At 44.5% G+C, this 13334-nt stretch overlaps 1 protein-coding gene across 7 annotated transcripts in view; it reads left to right on the forward strand.

Moving 5' to 3' along the window:
- Positions 1-13334, forward strand: part of kidins220a (kinase D-interacting substrate 220a) — a 46963-nt gene that overhangs the window by 15014 nt on the left and 18615 nt on the right. For all 7 annotated transcript variants that reach the window (XM_086153587.1, XM_086153605.1, XM_086153615.1 and 4 more), the window contains 8 exons: positions 659-810; positions 906-1006; positions 1271-1456; positions 1810-1950; positions 3515-3752; positions 3846-3937; positions 5818-5962; positions 6100-6262. In XM_086153587.1, the coding sequence (XP_086009713.1) occupies positions 659-810; positions 906-1006; positions 1271-1456; positions 1810-1950; positions 3515-3752; positions 3846-3937; positions 5818-5962; positions 6100-6262 (1218 nt within the window). The remainder of the gene's footprint in view (positions 1-658; positions 811-905; positions 1007-1270; positions 1457-1809; positions 1951-3514; positions 3753-3845; positions 3938-5817; positions 5963-6099; positions 6263-13334) is intronic.

The following is a 13334-nucleotide window of genomic DNA, read 5'->3' on the forward strand; positions in this document are numbered from 1 at the left end:
TGTTAGGCTGGTGCAAGACATGTATGCGAGGTGTGACACTGCGTTGAGGTTTGCTATGGGTGTGACAGAGAAGTTCCGAGTGGAGGCGTGACTACATCAGGGGTCAGCTCTGAGCCCCTTCTTGTTTGCAGTGGTGATGGACAGCCTGGAAGATGAGGTTGGACAGGAATTTCCATGGATCCTTCATGGAGAGGATCAGGAATTAGTCCATCAGAGGGACAGCACATGGTAAATGTTCTGGAGATAAAGTCACACTAAGATGGTTTGGACATGGACGGAGGAGGGACGCTGAAGATCTGGGCAGAAGGATTCTGAGGCTGGTGCTGCCAGAGACCAGAGACCAGAGAGGAGGTTTATAGATGGAAGAGGGAAGAGGAAGAGGGGAGAGGACAGGAAATTAGTTGGTGTGAGAGGAGAGGGTTAGATAGAGGCAGATGATTGGCTGTGGCTCCTGAAGGGAGCAGCCAAAGGAAATGAAGAGGAGGAGAATCTAGTCGTTTTTAAACTTCTGTAAAAAAGTCCCGGAGAAGTGACATGAAACCAAAATGTAGAGATGTAATGTTTCAATCATTTCAGTTGATTAGACTGACTTGGCCATGGGTTATTGCAACGCTGTAACTCCAGTCTCACCCCAGTCTCCACCTCTGTCGTCACACAGGTTCTTGTTCACGGATTACAACCGTCTATCCAGCGTTGGCGGCGAGACCTCCATGGCTGAGATGATTGCCACGCTCTCAGATGCCTGTGAGAGGGAGTTTGGCTTTATGGCCAGCAGGCTTTTCAGGGTTTTCAAGAATGACGAGATCCAAGGTAACTTCCCTGGTTTTAACTTTTGACTGATGGTCCTTTTTGCTCATCAATTTCTTTCTCCCTCTCATCCTCCTCCTTCACTTCCTAAATGTTAGGTAAAAAGTGGAAGAAAACCTGCTGCGTCCCCTCCTTTGTGCTATTTGCCTTGACACTTGGCTGCTTGATCACGGGGATGACCCTGCTGACTATCTTCAAGGTGGGTTCAATTGTACCAGAAAGTTAGTGACAAAGTTTTTAGACAGGTATCTAAATCTGTCATGAAGCCAGAATATGTGTTGTTTTTTTTTTTTGGAAATGGGTATGCAGATGTCATATTGATCATATCTGTTGATGTTTGTGATCAGAGGGGGATGACAAGTACTGGCTAGAAGGATATCCTTTACAATTGGATGGTTGAAAGCCCTTCAACTTCCAAGTTGAATACATCTTATTACATGCATTCCTCCGTTTTGTTCATCAGGTGGACCCTGAAAATCTGACAGTTAACGCCGTGCTCATAGCCATGGCGTGTGTGGTGGGCCTGGCCCTGCTGCTCAACTGCAGGACGTGGTGGCAAGTTGCAGACTCTGTCCTCAATTCCCAGAGGAAGCGCCTGCACAGTGCTGCAAACAACTTGCACAAACTTAAGAGCGAAGGGTTTATGAAGGTGAGGTAATGGGTGTCTACCCCCCAGTGTTGTGGTCATAATGGATTCTTTAAAACTGTGTATTCAGGTTTGTGCAGTTTCCATCTCTGATGGACAAATCCAGATTATTGGAATTCTCCAACTGCAGCACTAGATGCTAGAAAGGGTTGTTCTTTCAGGATTTTTCAGTGATTGGTCTAATTGCAGTGACTTTGTATTGACACAAAATAAAATAAATGACCATTGATTAGCCTTTAGCCGTTCCCAAGCAGAAGGTCTGAGATTATAGCAGGCAATAATGAAAATTATTGACATGATTATTTAAAAACATCCAGCAATATATCTTTATACACCTCATACAACTCTTACCACAGGTTCTGAAGCACGAGGTGGAGCTGATGTCAAAGATGGCCAAAACTATCGATGGCTTCACCCAGAACCAGACACGGATGGTCGTCATCATTGATGGGCTGGACGCCTGCGAGCAGGACAAAGTGCTGCAGATGCTGGACACGGTGTGTGTTTGCACGTCACAAATTATGTACCTCTTTTTTTTTTCTTGATGGATGACCCAGTAACATGGAAGAATTAGATTTTACAACATCTGTCATCCAATGTGATTTGTGACCTCGAGACAGCCCTGTTATTTTCATCGGGGGGTTTTCACCTGCGCTCACAGAGCTCACACATCTAGCTTGGGTGTGTGACAACTCCCAGCTGCCTGAGTTCGGCACCGAGTTAAGATTCTTCTCCCCCAGCTGCTGTAATAGAATTTCCTTTAACCAAATTATTATTTGGTGAAGTAATCCCAGAGTAGGTTGCAACCTCCTGTGGGCTAATATAATTTTGCCATCTCTGGAAGTGCCTCCCAGTCAATCTGAAATCATCTGCTGGTCAGAGAAATTCATACAGAGCCCTCTTTAAATCATTTGTAGTTTAGAAAAATGATCAAATTTAAATCTTTTAATCTTCTAAATTCAATCAGTGTGCTTTTGCTACAAGTTACTGTGCATTATGCGGTTGCCGTATGAGTGCGTCGACAGCTGCTGGAGCGGTGGAAGTTCACCGTCCTGTGCGGCGAGCTTGAGGGTACTGGCCAGGGGTTAACAAACCATTTATACATGATACACAAATCAATGTCCTGTGACACTTGGACAGTGTCCCTCAGTTAGCCGAGTGGAAATCCCCAACACCATGTGCTACACACTGCTGGCTTGCACAGCGTTCATCAAGCTGAGTGTTTCTGCCAGCCTCCCTGTCGCTGATTGATTAGATTGTTAACTAGCCTTTTTAATACTAAGGTATGCTGCTCCACAGAGGGCTGCATTGTGCTGAAATCAGTTTTATATGACTGACACACATTGCTATGAAAAGCCCAGCACATGATTGCATGTATAGAACTCGGAGGGCCCTCTCCAGCGCATACCTCCTCTGAGGCCTGAGAAGCCACTGTAAACAACGCTGATCGAAGCCCGTGGTCAGAATCCATCAGAAATTCCTGACTTTTCTTTGTCTCCAAACCAGAGGCTGACTCTGAGCGATGGACGGACATTATTGTAAACTTCCCATACTCACATCGTGTGGAATGAAAAGTGTGGACGAAGAATTATAAGCCTTTATTCTAGTAACTGTGCATATACTGTAGTATCAATGTGCTCTACAAGTAGAAGTCCTATATGACTTACCCAGTCAACCAAAATGTACTTCCCAATGTAAATGTATTTATTACATAGGCTGTGTTATATTACTCTAGTTTATCGAGTTTTGTGTTTTAATGACTAACATACATGTCAGAGTATGTTGTGCAGTAATTCATCCTTGTGGAACCGATTTAAATACGCGGATGCATTCGTGATGAATCTACTGCAAATCATATGTCAAACTGTATCAAAACAATAGATGATCAAAATCTGCATCGGCAAAGTTTTATGTCGCTGTTAAACAATTGGCGTTTGGGAGAAAATATCATCAAACTGAAATACACAACCAAACTGCAAGTTCCACAATCTTCTTGAGTGAATATGCTTTGCCTCCGTGCATCTCACAGGCTATCTCACGGTTTCCCCTTTCCTCCGCCAGGTGAGAGTACTCTTCTCCAAGGGGCCTTTCATTTCCATCTTTGCAAGTGACCCTCACATAATCATCAAAGCCATCAACCAGAACCTCAACAGCGTGCTGAGGGACTCCAACATCAATGGTCACGACTACATGAGAAACATCGTCCACCTGCCGGTGTTCCTCAACAGCAGAGGTCTCAGTACGGCCAAGAAGCTGTGCACAGCGGCCCCCTCCAACGGAGAGGCACTACCCGCAGAAGGTGAAGGGATCTGAATCGCTGAATGCGATGCCTTCTCAAATTCTGTATTACATGCGACATCTTACTTCCTCCGCCTCTCCGTCGCCCTCACAGGATGGCACGAGGACGTAGACAAGAAGATTTCTCAGATCGGCATGGGTCAAGATCCGGGCAAGTTTGGCAGTAAGACTGCCCTCAACCGCAGGGTAGAGTCTCTTCGAATTTCTTCCTCAGCAATGCACGTAGTAGGGAAAATGCACGTAGTGGCCAAATCTCAGAGACTGAGTACGAATAGATGAGATATAATAAATCTATACAACACAGGTGCAGTAGCTCAGTGATAGTTCAGAATGTGCAGCGTTTCTCATGCCGCTCTGATGTGCTGCACACGTCCCAGCCTCAAAGGTTAAAGGTTTGAGCGATTATATCGAATTCAAAAAAATCGTCGCACTGTTTGTGAAATGAAAGGGTTTTCGTCCCTTAGACAAACCCCACTACCCCGGTTTCCGCCGCCTCCTGAAGGTGGGGTGTCCAGCTCAGGCCGGCAGAGGCCAGAGGACAGAAAGAGACACATGGAGATGGAAAGAGAGAGGTGCCCGATGTGCAGCCAAGGTTCCCGGTCTAATTGATGTAATGGCTGTTTATCCTTCCTGCTGCTTTGCCACAGCCTAATGACAGGGCCGAGCAGCAGTGGGTCCCCGTGACAAAACACTGGCACCGGGTCTGCTGGCAGGAGGCTAAGTGACTCTGCTGCTAGCGCTGATTACCTTTCCCCCTCCCAGGACCTTACTACAAACCCCCCCCCAAACACTTCTCTTGTCCCTTTTATTATTATTTTATTTATTCTTTCTGGCTTGCTCTCTGCCATCTCCAAGTTCTTGGCAGGAGGGCCCTCTGAGCAGCAGGTTACAACGAGGGGAAAATGAATTACAGACGTTTTCCTTTCCCTTCTCTAGTCGAAGATGACACGGGTATCTCTTCCACCTTGTATCCTCTCATCGGAAGCAAATGAACACAACTTTGAATGATCTTACGAGACTCGTATTTGAGCGTCTTTACCGATCCATAGAAATCTATAGCGCGACTGAAAAACAAACGCGCGTCAAGCATAGTGGAAATCTATCTTTATCGTGGACCTTTTTCCGCCCAGACTGAGTGGTGGCCATATGTTTGATCTGTCAGAGAAAGAGGTCATGGGACCAGTATTAGGACTTCAAAGTCTACCAAAAGCCTTGGCTTGGCTCATGACCATGGCAGCTGTCTGATATCATCACAGATCTTCTCCGGTAGATCTGTGTCAATGGCTGGCCTGTGTGTCATGACTATTCTGTCTTGGACAGTGGCTCTTTGATTTTTGTCTCCCCGCAGTCACAGAGAATGTCTTTCTTTAGATGGAGATGATGTGCAATGGAAGGCAGGGGGGGATTGTGTGATTTGAAAAATATGTTTTAATTGTTGCGTGCGGTTTTAGGGCACTGCGACTACTTTGCTAATAACATGGTCATAGTGTATTGATATACAAACAACATTTTATCTATCTGGAGCCAGAGCAAAGCAGCACTTAAGGAGGTAAAATTCAGTCATGCATATTGGAAATGTAGTTAAATGCAGATGGGACTTGGAGAGGTTGCACCGCCTGCAACTATGCATCTTTTTGTCCCGTCTAATCAAGCGTAAGGTTTTACAACGACTTGGCCCCGAGTCACATGGTGACCCCGAAGGACCTGCTCTACTGTCTCATGATGCGCGGCTTGTGGCTCTGCTAGTGTTAGAAGCAAAGTTAAGCTTTTGTTTCTGCCGTCAGATCTTCAGGGATCTAAATCCTAAGTCTTCCTGACACAATATCTTATCTCGGTTTCAAGTAGGCGATTACTTTTCCCTGTCCCATGATTGTGCTGCAAACTCTAGACCTTTAATGATCAAATTTCTGTCACTTGATATTAAGTACCATGATTAGATGATGCAGGACGCATTAAAACAATTAGAACGTTCGGATTCTTGGACATACGTTCATCTCGTCATGCCAGCTGGACGAACCGTGGCGCCAAATATTTGAAATCTCAGACGCACTAATTTATCTATCAAGGACACGTATCGGCGTCGCCAGATGCAGAGGACCATCACCAGACAGATGTCCTTCGATTTGACCAAGCTCCTTGTGACCGAAGACTGGTTTAGTGACATCAGTCCTCAGACCATGAGGAGGCTTCTCAACATCGTCTCTATCACAGGTAAAGAAAAGAAAAAAAAATTACATAAACACCCCAAGGTGACTCATGTGTCCGGCGTGCTGCTGCTTATTGTTCATAAAACATATACACTGCATTGGGTTGCACAAGTCCATGAACCTAGGTGCTATTTCTGACAGGTCGCCTGTTGAGAGCCAATCAGATTATCTTCAACTGGGATCGGCTGGCGTCGTGGATCAATCTGACAGAGGAGTGGCCCTACAGGACATCGTGGATCATCCTCTTTCTGGAAGAGACCGACGGGGTGTCCGATCAGGTTTCTCTCAAGACCATCTATGAGAGGTACACATGCGAGGAGATGGTTAAAAATCCAATCATTTCCAAGTATTGCCAGTGATATATCTTCAAGACGTTGATCGGCGGTGTTTTTTTAATTGTGGGAAATTACTTCTATTTCTTGATATTCAGCAGATATCTCTGGGTGGGTGGTTGGGTGGGGGGCTGTTAACCTGCCGGAAGACAGCAGAAGATAGCACTCAGGGAGAAAGCATCATCAGAGAAAAGCTGTTATGATGTTGATTAGATTACGAAAAGGTTATGTTGTTGAGGAAATGTCTGCCGTTCTGCAGTGAGGCGGCGTTTACCGCGAGCGGGAGATCGCAGCTTTGCATCAGCGGTGAATCCGTCACCAGAAAGCACATTGGGCGGAGTCAAGATGCAGACTTATGATGAAGATTTGGATTTTTATCCCTGTTTTGCTCAGCTATTTTTTTTCCATGAACGCTTGGCTCCAAACATCTGGCGCCGGGTTCCGGTCTCCTCGGACTGATCTTCTCTGCCGCAGTCAAACGTAGGAGCGACAGCGGATCAGATGTCAAGCTGATGATTTTTAATGGCCTTAATCAGCTCACACTCAGTGCAACCATGACCCCCCTCCCCCGCAGGATATGCAGTGCCGTGTCTTGTTCAGTGTTGTCAGGCACCAGTAGGTGGCAGTAGATTATTTAGATTCCTCGCACAGTGGTATTGAGGGCCTCTTGAGTTTTTTGGTGCAAATTATTTTAGATATTAATGCTTAATAATGATATCAAGAATGAATCGACGGTTTTAGAGAACTTGACAGGCGGAGCTTTAGAGGTATACGGTCGGGCGGTGAAGGTTTGTGCCTCCATATGTGTGTGGCCACGGATGCTTTCGGTCTACTCGCTGCAATAAAAGAACACAGCAGGAGCCTGGTCACTGAGTTTGAGTGCTGTTGTGCATCAGTCGCTGGCCTTTAAAGGTTGCACTCTGTCACAATACACTAGCGCCTACGACTCCTGCGGCGGGGAAGTGTCACAGACAGTTACTGTCAGCCAGTCAGCCAGTTAGATCCAGCAGACAGCCCTCCCTCCCCCCCGAATCCATTGAAAAGCGCCGCTTCATTAGACCAGGTTTGTGCCATTTGTTTTGCAAAAGGACAACAGGCTGCACTTTCTAGTTGTTGCCTTTTTTTCTGGAAATTAAATGTTAAGTGTACTCAGTCTTGGTGAGAATGCAAAGCACCCTGAAGACGCAGTCTTTTTTCAAGGGAATATAATGATCTCTGCCTTCGGTAAATGTCGACCGACGCACAACAATGTGTCACTGCCGCTACGTTTAAGTCAATGCGTGATTTACCGTCATTACCGTGAAAAGTAAAACTGGGAGATTTGGTGGCATCTTAGTGTGAAATGCTTAGCCGTCAATTCGCTTCTACATCCACAGACGTACTTGGTTTGGAGGGACCTCACCGCAGTGTGGGATTGAGTTTGCACCGCCCATTAGATGCAATATAGACCTCATCTTGTTTTGGACCTGTCTTTCTTTGTCTCTGTCCTCGCCGGGTGTCTTTCCAAATGGCCGCTCTGTTCTGCCGTGGCCGTCGGTGAGGCTGAGTTAATGATGATGACAGGAAGCCTCAATCAGGCTAAACACAACGCCTCGCCTGGGGGGCTTTATCTCTTGCACAAATCTTGCCCCGATAAGACGCAGGTCTTAGTCTGTGTGTCTTCTTGTATCTTTGCTCTTTTCATCCTTTTTCATATGATCAGAAGTACTTTGGGCCCCTTTGTTGCTCTGGATGAGCAATTTGGTATTTTCCCCAAGCGATGGATCGCCACTTGATTGGCCCCTCAGGACCCCAGGCCACATCTCATATCCGTCAGTCCGTTTGAAACAAGGCTTATTACATCTCCCGAGTTGTCCTTTTACTTAGCATGATGTGAAAATAAACACATTTGTGCTCAATGTGCTTGCTCATAGAAATCACATTTCAATTTGCTCGGTCCCTGTTTACACGCCGGCCATTGTGTCTCAACATGCATATGCAGGGGTTTGTCGTGCTCAGCCATTTTGCACAGCATGCACAGCCCCTGAGCGTTAATAAGTGAATATATTAGTGGTGAAGTGAACATGGAGTGAGTCAACCCCTTATAGGTCAACTGTCGCCATGTATCTAAGTCACAAGCGTGCACTTCCTCTCTCTTCTTTGCCGTGGAGGGGCTTACAAGGCCGCTCTGCTCAGAACACCAGGCACATTGTAGTTTGTAAATAGTAGCCTGGATGAATAACACAAAACAGAATATTTTATCTGTATATCCCCACTTCTGTTGGAGAAAATTAATGAAACATAGGTTTGACGCTCGGTAGAGCCCTTTTTTTCTTTTTTTGTAAAGTCCCAATATTTTTTACAAAGGCCTTAAAAGTGCATCTGTATGGATTTTGTACTTGCCGATTTGTAACAGACGCTAATTCAGGGCTGTTATTGTGCAAGTTTTAATTCCTGTAGCAGTAGCGGGTCAGTACAGCCTTTTTAATCTGATGGAGAATGTGTAATCGTTTAATAACCCCAGTGATTTTTTTTTTTCTTTTGTTTTTTTTGCATTAATGCTAAGTTTGTGGGCTACTTTGCTCAGACCACTGCGAGGTACCAGAGGGAGAGAGCCAATATTGGCCCACACCGATCCAGCTCATTCAAATGTTCAATGACATGCACACAAAGAGTGCAGCTGAGATGCGTCTGCCACTTGCTGCATCGCAAAGTACGAATTATGCCTCGAGAAATGGATGAGCAGTTTGGTGTGCTGTGCACATTGATATAAAACAGAATAGAATCATAAGCGGTGCATGCGTGTCAGTCAGTTTAAAGCTCCCATTGTTTTTACTGATGAAACAACTTGAAATTTTAATTTGGAGGTTACTGACTCATTGTTATGTACCGACCTTCAATGCTTCATCCTCAGTGTCAACGCTTTTTTAGGAGCTTCTATCTCAGCCTTGATCAAACCTAGCTCACTTAGCTTTGTCCTGCCTCTAGATTTTTTCAGTTTTAGCCCACTATGCTAAAGTTAATGACCCTTATATGTTACTTTCCCTCAGTCTTGTTGTCTCAGAACATGATAACTGTTGACAAGCAGCCAATAAACCGGTAGATTGACCCACTGCAACCCTGGGAGTAGAGCGAGGTTACAAGCCCGCATAAATGGGGATCTTAGTTCTGTCCAGCAAATCAAGCCTCGAGTTAAATCAATCGTGTAGTGTTCACACTGACCCAGACAGCAGCTGCTACACACCACGGGTTACATACTCTAAATATCAACCTATATTGCATTTCCTGTTTAAGTCTCCTGATCTTACATGCAAACCAGCAATAGGGCAATTGATCTCATTTTATTTTCACTTTATTCTTCCACTGATTTACAGTTGCAATGTGTCTCACAATATTTGGTCAGTGAGAGGAAAATAAATACTAAAACCAGAAACAACAGCCATGTGGTTGTATTTGCTTTCAAAGCGCCTGACAGAAAACATCCAAGCAAATACGCGGATTTGGTGTAATTGATCAGCCGGGTTAGGAATATGAAAATGCAGAGTGTGCAAGGAGAGCTGCTGCACATCCAACAGTAAAATGTACATGTGTTTGTTTGTTGTTTTTTTTTTGGGCTGATTGGGGGAGGGGGCCAGTAGACCAACGATTTACGATCTTTGGTGAATCGCTGCTGGCAGTTATTGTTTGCCGGTGACTTGAAGCCATAGCTGCTTATTAATTTGTCTTTGCCCCACCAGGATCTGACATCTATTGTCAAAACAAAAAGTCTGGGTCACATCTCTCTAACTGTCAAAGCCAGAGGTGGGTGTGTCCCATTACTCCAAAGGGACCCCTTTCTTCATTCCGAAACAACAAATGTATCATGAAAACCTGTTCAGCGGTAGTTATCCTGGCTTGTGGACATTAGAGTTGGCCTGATTGAGGGGAAGCCGGTGATATTTCAGTTGTCTTGTCGATAACTAGCCTCTCACCATTACCGAAGTGAGAGGGACTTTCCAGCAAGCCAGGATGTAGAAGATCTGATGAATCAGCATTCGGCAACGACCTACGAACAAATGGGAAATTAGGCCGCGCTCTTTGTGGTGGTAAATGAATTCAGGTAAATGAGTTCAGGCGTTCTATATCCTGTAGTGATGCGTTTTTATGTTTTATGTGAGATTTGTTTAGGAATCAAAGTAGTTCCTTTTCAGATGAGGGATTAACATATTTGGATATTTGGATGTGTGATGTACGGAGGCGGATTCGGGGGGGCACAGGGTTTATTCTTGGATGCCCAGATCTCGTTTTCAGCTTTGGAGGGAAAAAAAAAGAAAAAAGTGTCACTGGTCCGCCGAGCAGGTTCCTGCTCTGCTCTGACATCTGGTGCCCTGTCTGTGCCAGGATGCCCTCGCCGCACTTAGGTGTGTTCCTGGCGCTTCTGCTCAAAACACACACCCACACACACACTAAACTATTCCTTGAACTGAAAGTTGTAGACGCACTAATGCGCACATGTATGAGGGTGCTAAAGCCATTTAGTGCTTGTGTACTAAAGCCATTACAAGACTTTGCAATCCAACATATGCATGCACACAACACATCACACATAACACTGGTGTATACACACACACACGCACATACACACACACACACACGCACATACACACACACACACACGCACATACACACACACACACACACACATGTATATACACAAGCTGTCACACACCTAGCTCTCACACCAGTGCAAGAACATATGTCACCCCAAATCCTCTGAGAATCAGTGTAATTAATCAGACCCTGAGATGCAGGCTGTGTTCAACAAACAAGCACACACACACACACACACACACACACACACACACACACACACACACACGTATTCACAAAGCGTAGGAAGCAGAACACCGCAGACAAAATTGTTGTCAGATACGGTTAAGGATGGGTACTTAAACTGAGGATGGAACAGGCCCACTTGTTTTGCCCGTGGTGTTGGAAACATCATGAAAATAGTTTGATATGAAAGTCTGCACACACACACGGAGAGAATTCAGTTTTTGGAAAAAGAATGAATGCAAAGTTGAGGATATATAATGAAATAAATTGTAATAGCGGCACGTAACTGTTCCCTGCTGATTTGGGCGTACGCTGACAAAGACCAGTTAGCCGCTGGTGAGTTCTCTGAGCTGTTGCCATGCATAAAAGCCACATATGAATTCATTTTTCCACCTCAAGAGGTTATTTTGCTTCATGTTTTATTTTTTTGTTTTTATACATGCTTCCAAATGTATTTAAACGCATACATTATTTAACCCCTCAAACAGGACGGTGTGTTTACCCGCTAATAGCAGACATTGTACTCATATTTAAAGAGTATTCATTAATTTTCATTTATTTTTATGGATAATTGGGTCAGTGTTCTCCGAGAAAGCACCCTCTAGATTAGCTTCATTTTTATTTATTTAGTTGTATTTGGTACATAATAGAGACAACGAAGAAACAGTCACTCTTTAATATCAAATGCACTTCCTGCTTTGTTGTTCTTTTGCGGAACAAGCTATCCCTCTCCTTCCTTTCGCCGTCTCCCTTCGTTTCTCCACCCAGACTCTATATTCATCCACCTAAAAATGCCGCATGCACAGATGCACAGACATGACTGGATGCAGGCACTTCTTGGACACTTCAAACTTTTTTTTCTCTCCCTCTAATCACGCTCTGAATGAGCATGTAGCCTGCTAATTCAGTCTTAATTAGAGGGACTCTTATCTCAAGTACTGAAACATTAAGATGACACTTTCTTCATTCAGGATTACTTTAATTGGCACAATTATTGTAATTTGGTTGCAATTATGTGCTGGGATAAAAATCGCTGTTCTAAAGCTCATGTGGGTGATTCCCTTTATGTGAAATCCTTTAATAAGCTTTTGAGTATCTAGCTGTAAAAAGTAGTGAAGCGCTATTCTTCTCAGGGGATTAATACTTCTGAAGTTTTAGCGCCCCTCCAATAAAAAGTCTTTTCTCTGTCACACAGCCTGTTGTTTTTGCAAATTCCTATTGCGCTAACTGCTGTCTGCATTGTTGGTACACAGCTAAAATTGGTCAAAAGTGGTTTCCTCACTGTGTCATCTGAGGAAGCCTGAGTTTTTTGGTAGAATAAATATCAATTAATTGATTCAAATACCGTGTTCACCCTGGACTGGTCCATACAACTATTCACCCTCTTTTTCACACATCTCCAGTGAACCTCCTGTATGCTTTTGGACTTTGGGAGGAACCCGGAGGAACCCCATGCTGACATGGGGAGAAACCAAAGCTAGGGATCGTCTTGCCTGTGAGGAGGAAGTCTCACATATTCTAATGACAGACATGTGACTGATAGATTAAGAGGGGCCAAAAAGAAAGTATGGACCAGATAAAGATGAACGACTGAACAGAGGATAAGAAAGGCCAATGTGAGAGCGAGACAAAAGAGTCTGGTCCAAAGCGGGCAAAGTGTCGGAAACATCCCGCAGGTCGGATGAGATCCAAGCAGGGTGACCGCCAAAAGAGTCTCCATGCAGCAGGTGAAGTCCAAGTCCCAGCTGATGCTGCTGCTCACAGTGGAGAGGCAAGAGCGTGGACTCTCTGCTAGTGCCAAATCAGATGTGTGCATGTTTTGTTCATAGACGGTGAGATGTATCATTTTTCTGTTTTGTTTGTTAACCAGAAGATGAGGGGGAACCAGCCGGAACGTGTGGTCGTTCCAAAGGTTCGGGTAGTTTTTGAGTGTACAGCATTCAGCGCATCTTTTAAAATCAGAATAAAAGGTGCATGGTTTTACTGTGTTTTACAAAAAAAAAAAAAACAAGAAACATAATTTCAGAGACAGGTATTAAGATTATTCAGATGTACCAATCGTGGCACTGCTCGATTTCAGCGATAATTTCCACAACTTCATTCCAGATAAAATATGAGCTAACAGTCAGATACTCCAATGTCTGTCATACGCTCTTTGCCTAAAGTTGTCGGCTTCTCTTGCATCCTTGTCAGATTATAGCTGAACAAACATATTTGAAATGTCTCGTCAGCTCTGATTCAGTCTGATTC

The sequence above is a fragment of the Fistularia commersonii genome, chromosome 1, assembly GCF_037954325.1.
Source record: "Fistularia commersonii isolate RoL2024-O1a breed Wild chromosome 1, RoL_Fcom_v1.0, whole genome shotgun sequence".
Taxonomy (NCBI): domain Eukaryota; kingdom Metazoa; phylum Chordata; class Actinopteri; order Syngnathiformes; family Fistulariidae; genus Fistularia; species Fistularia commersonii.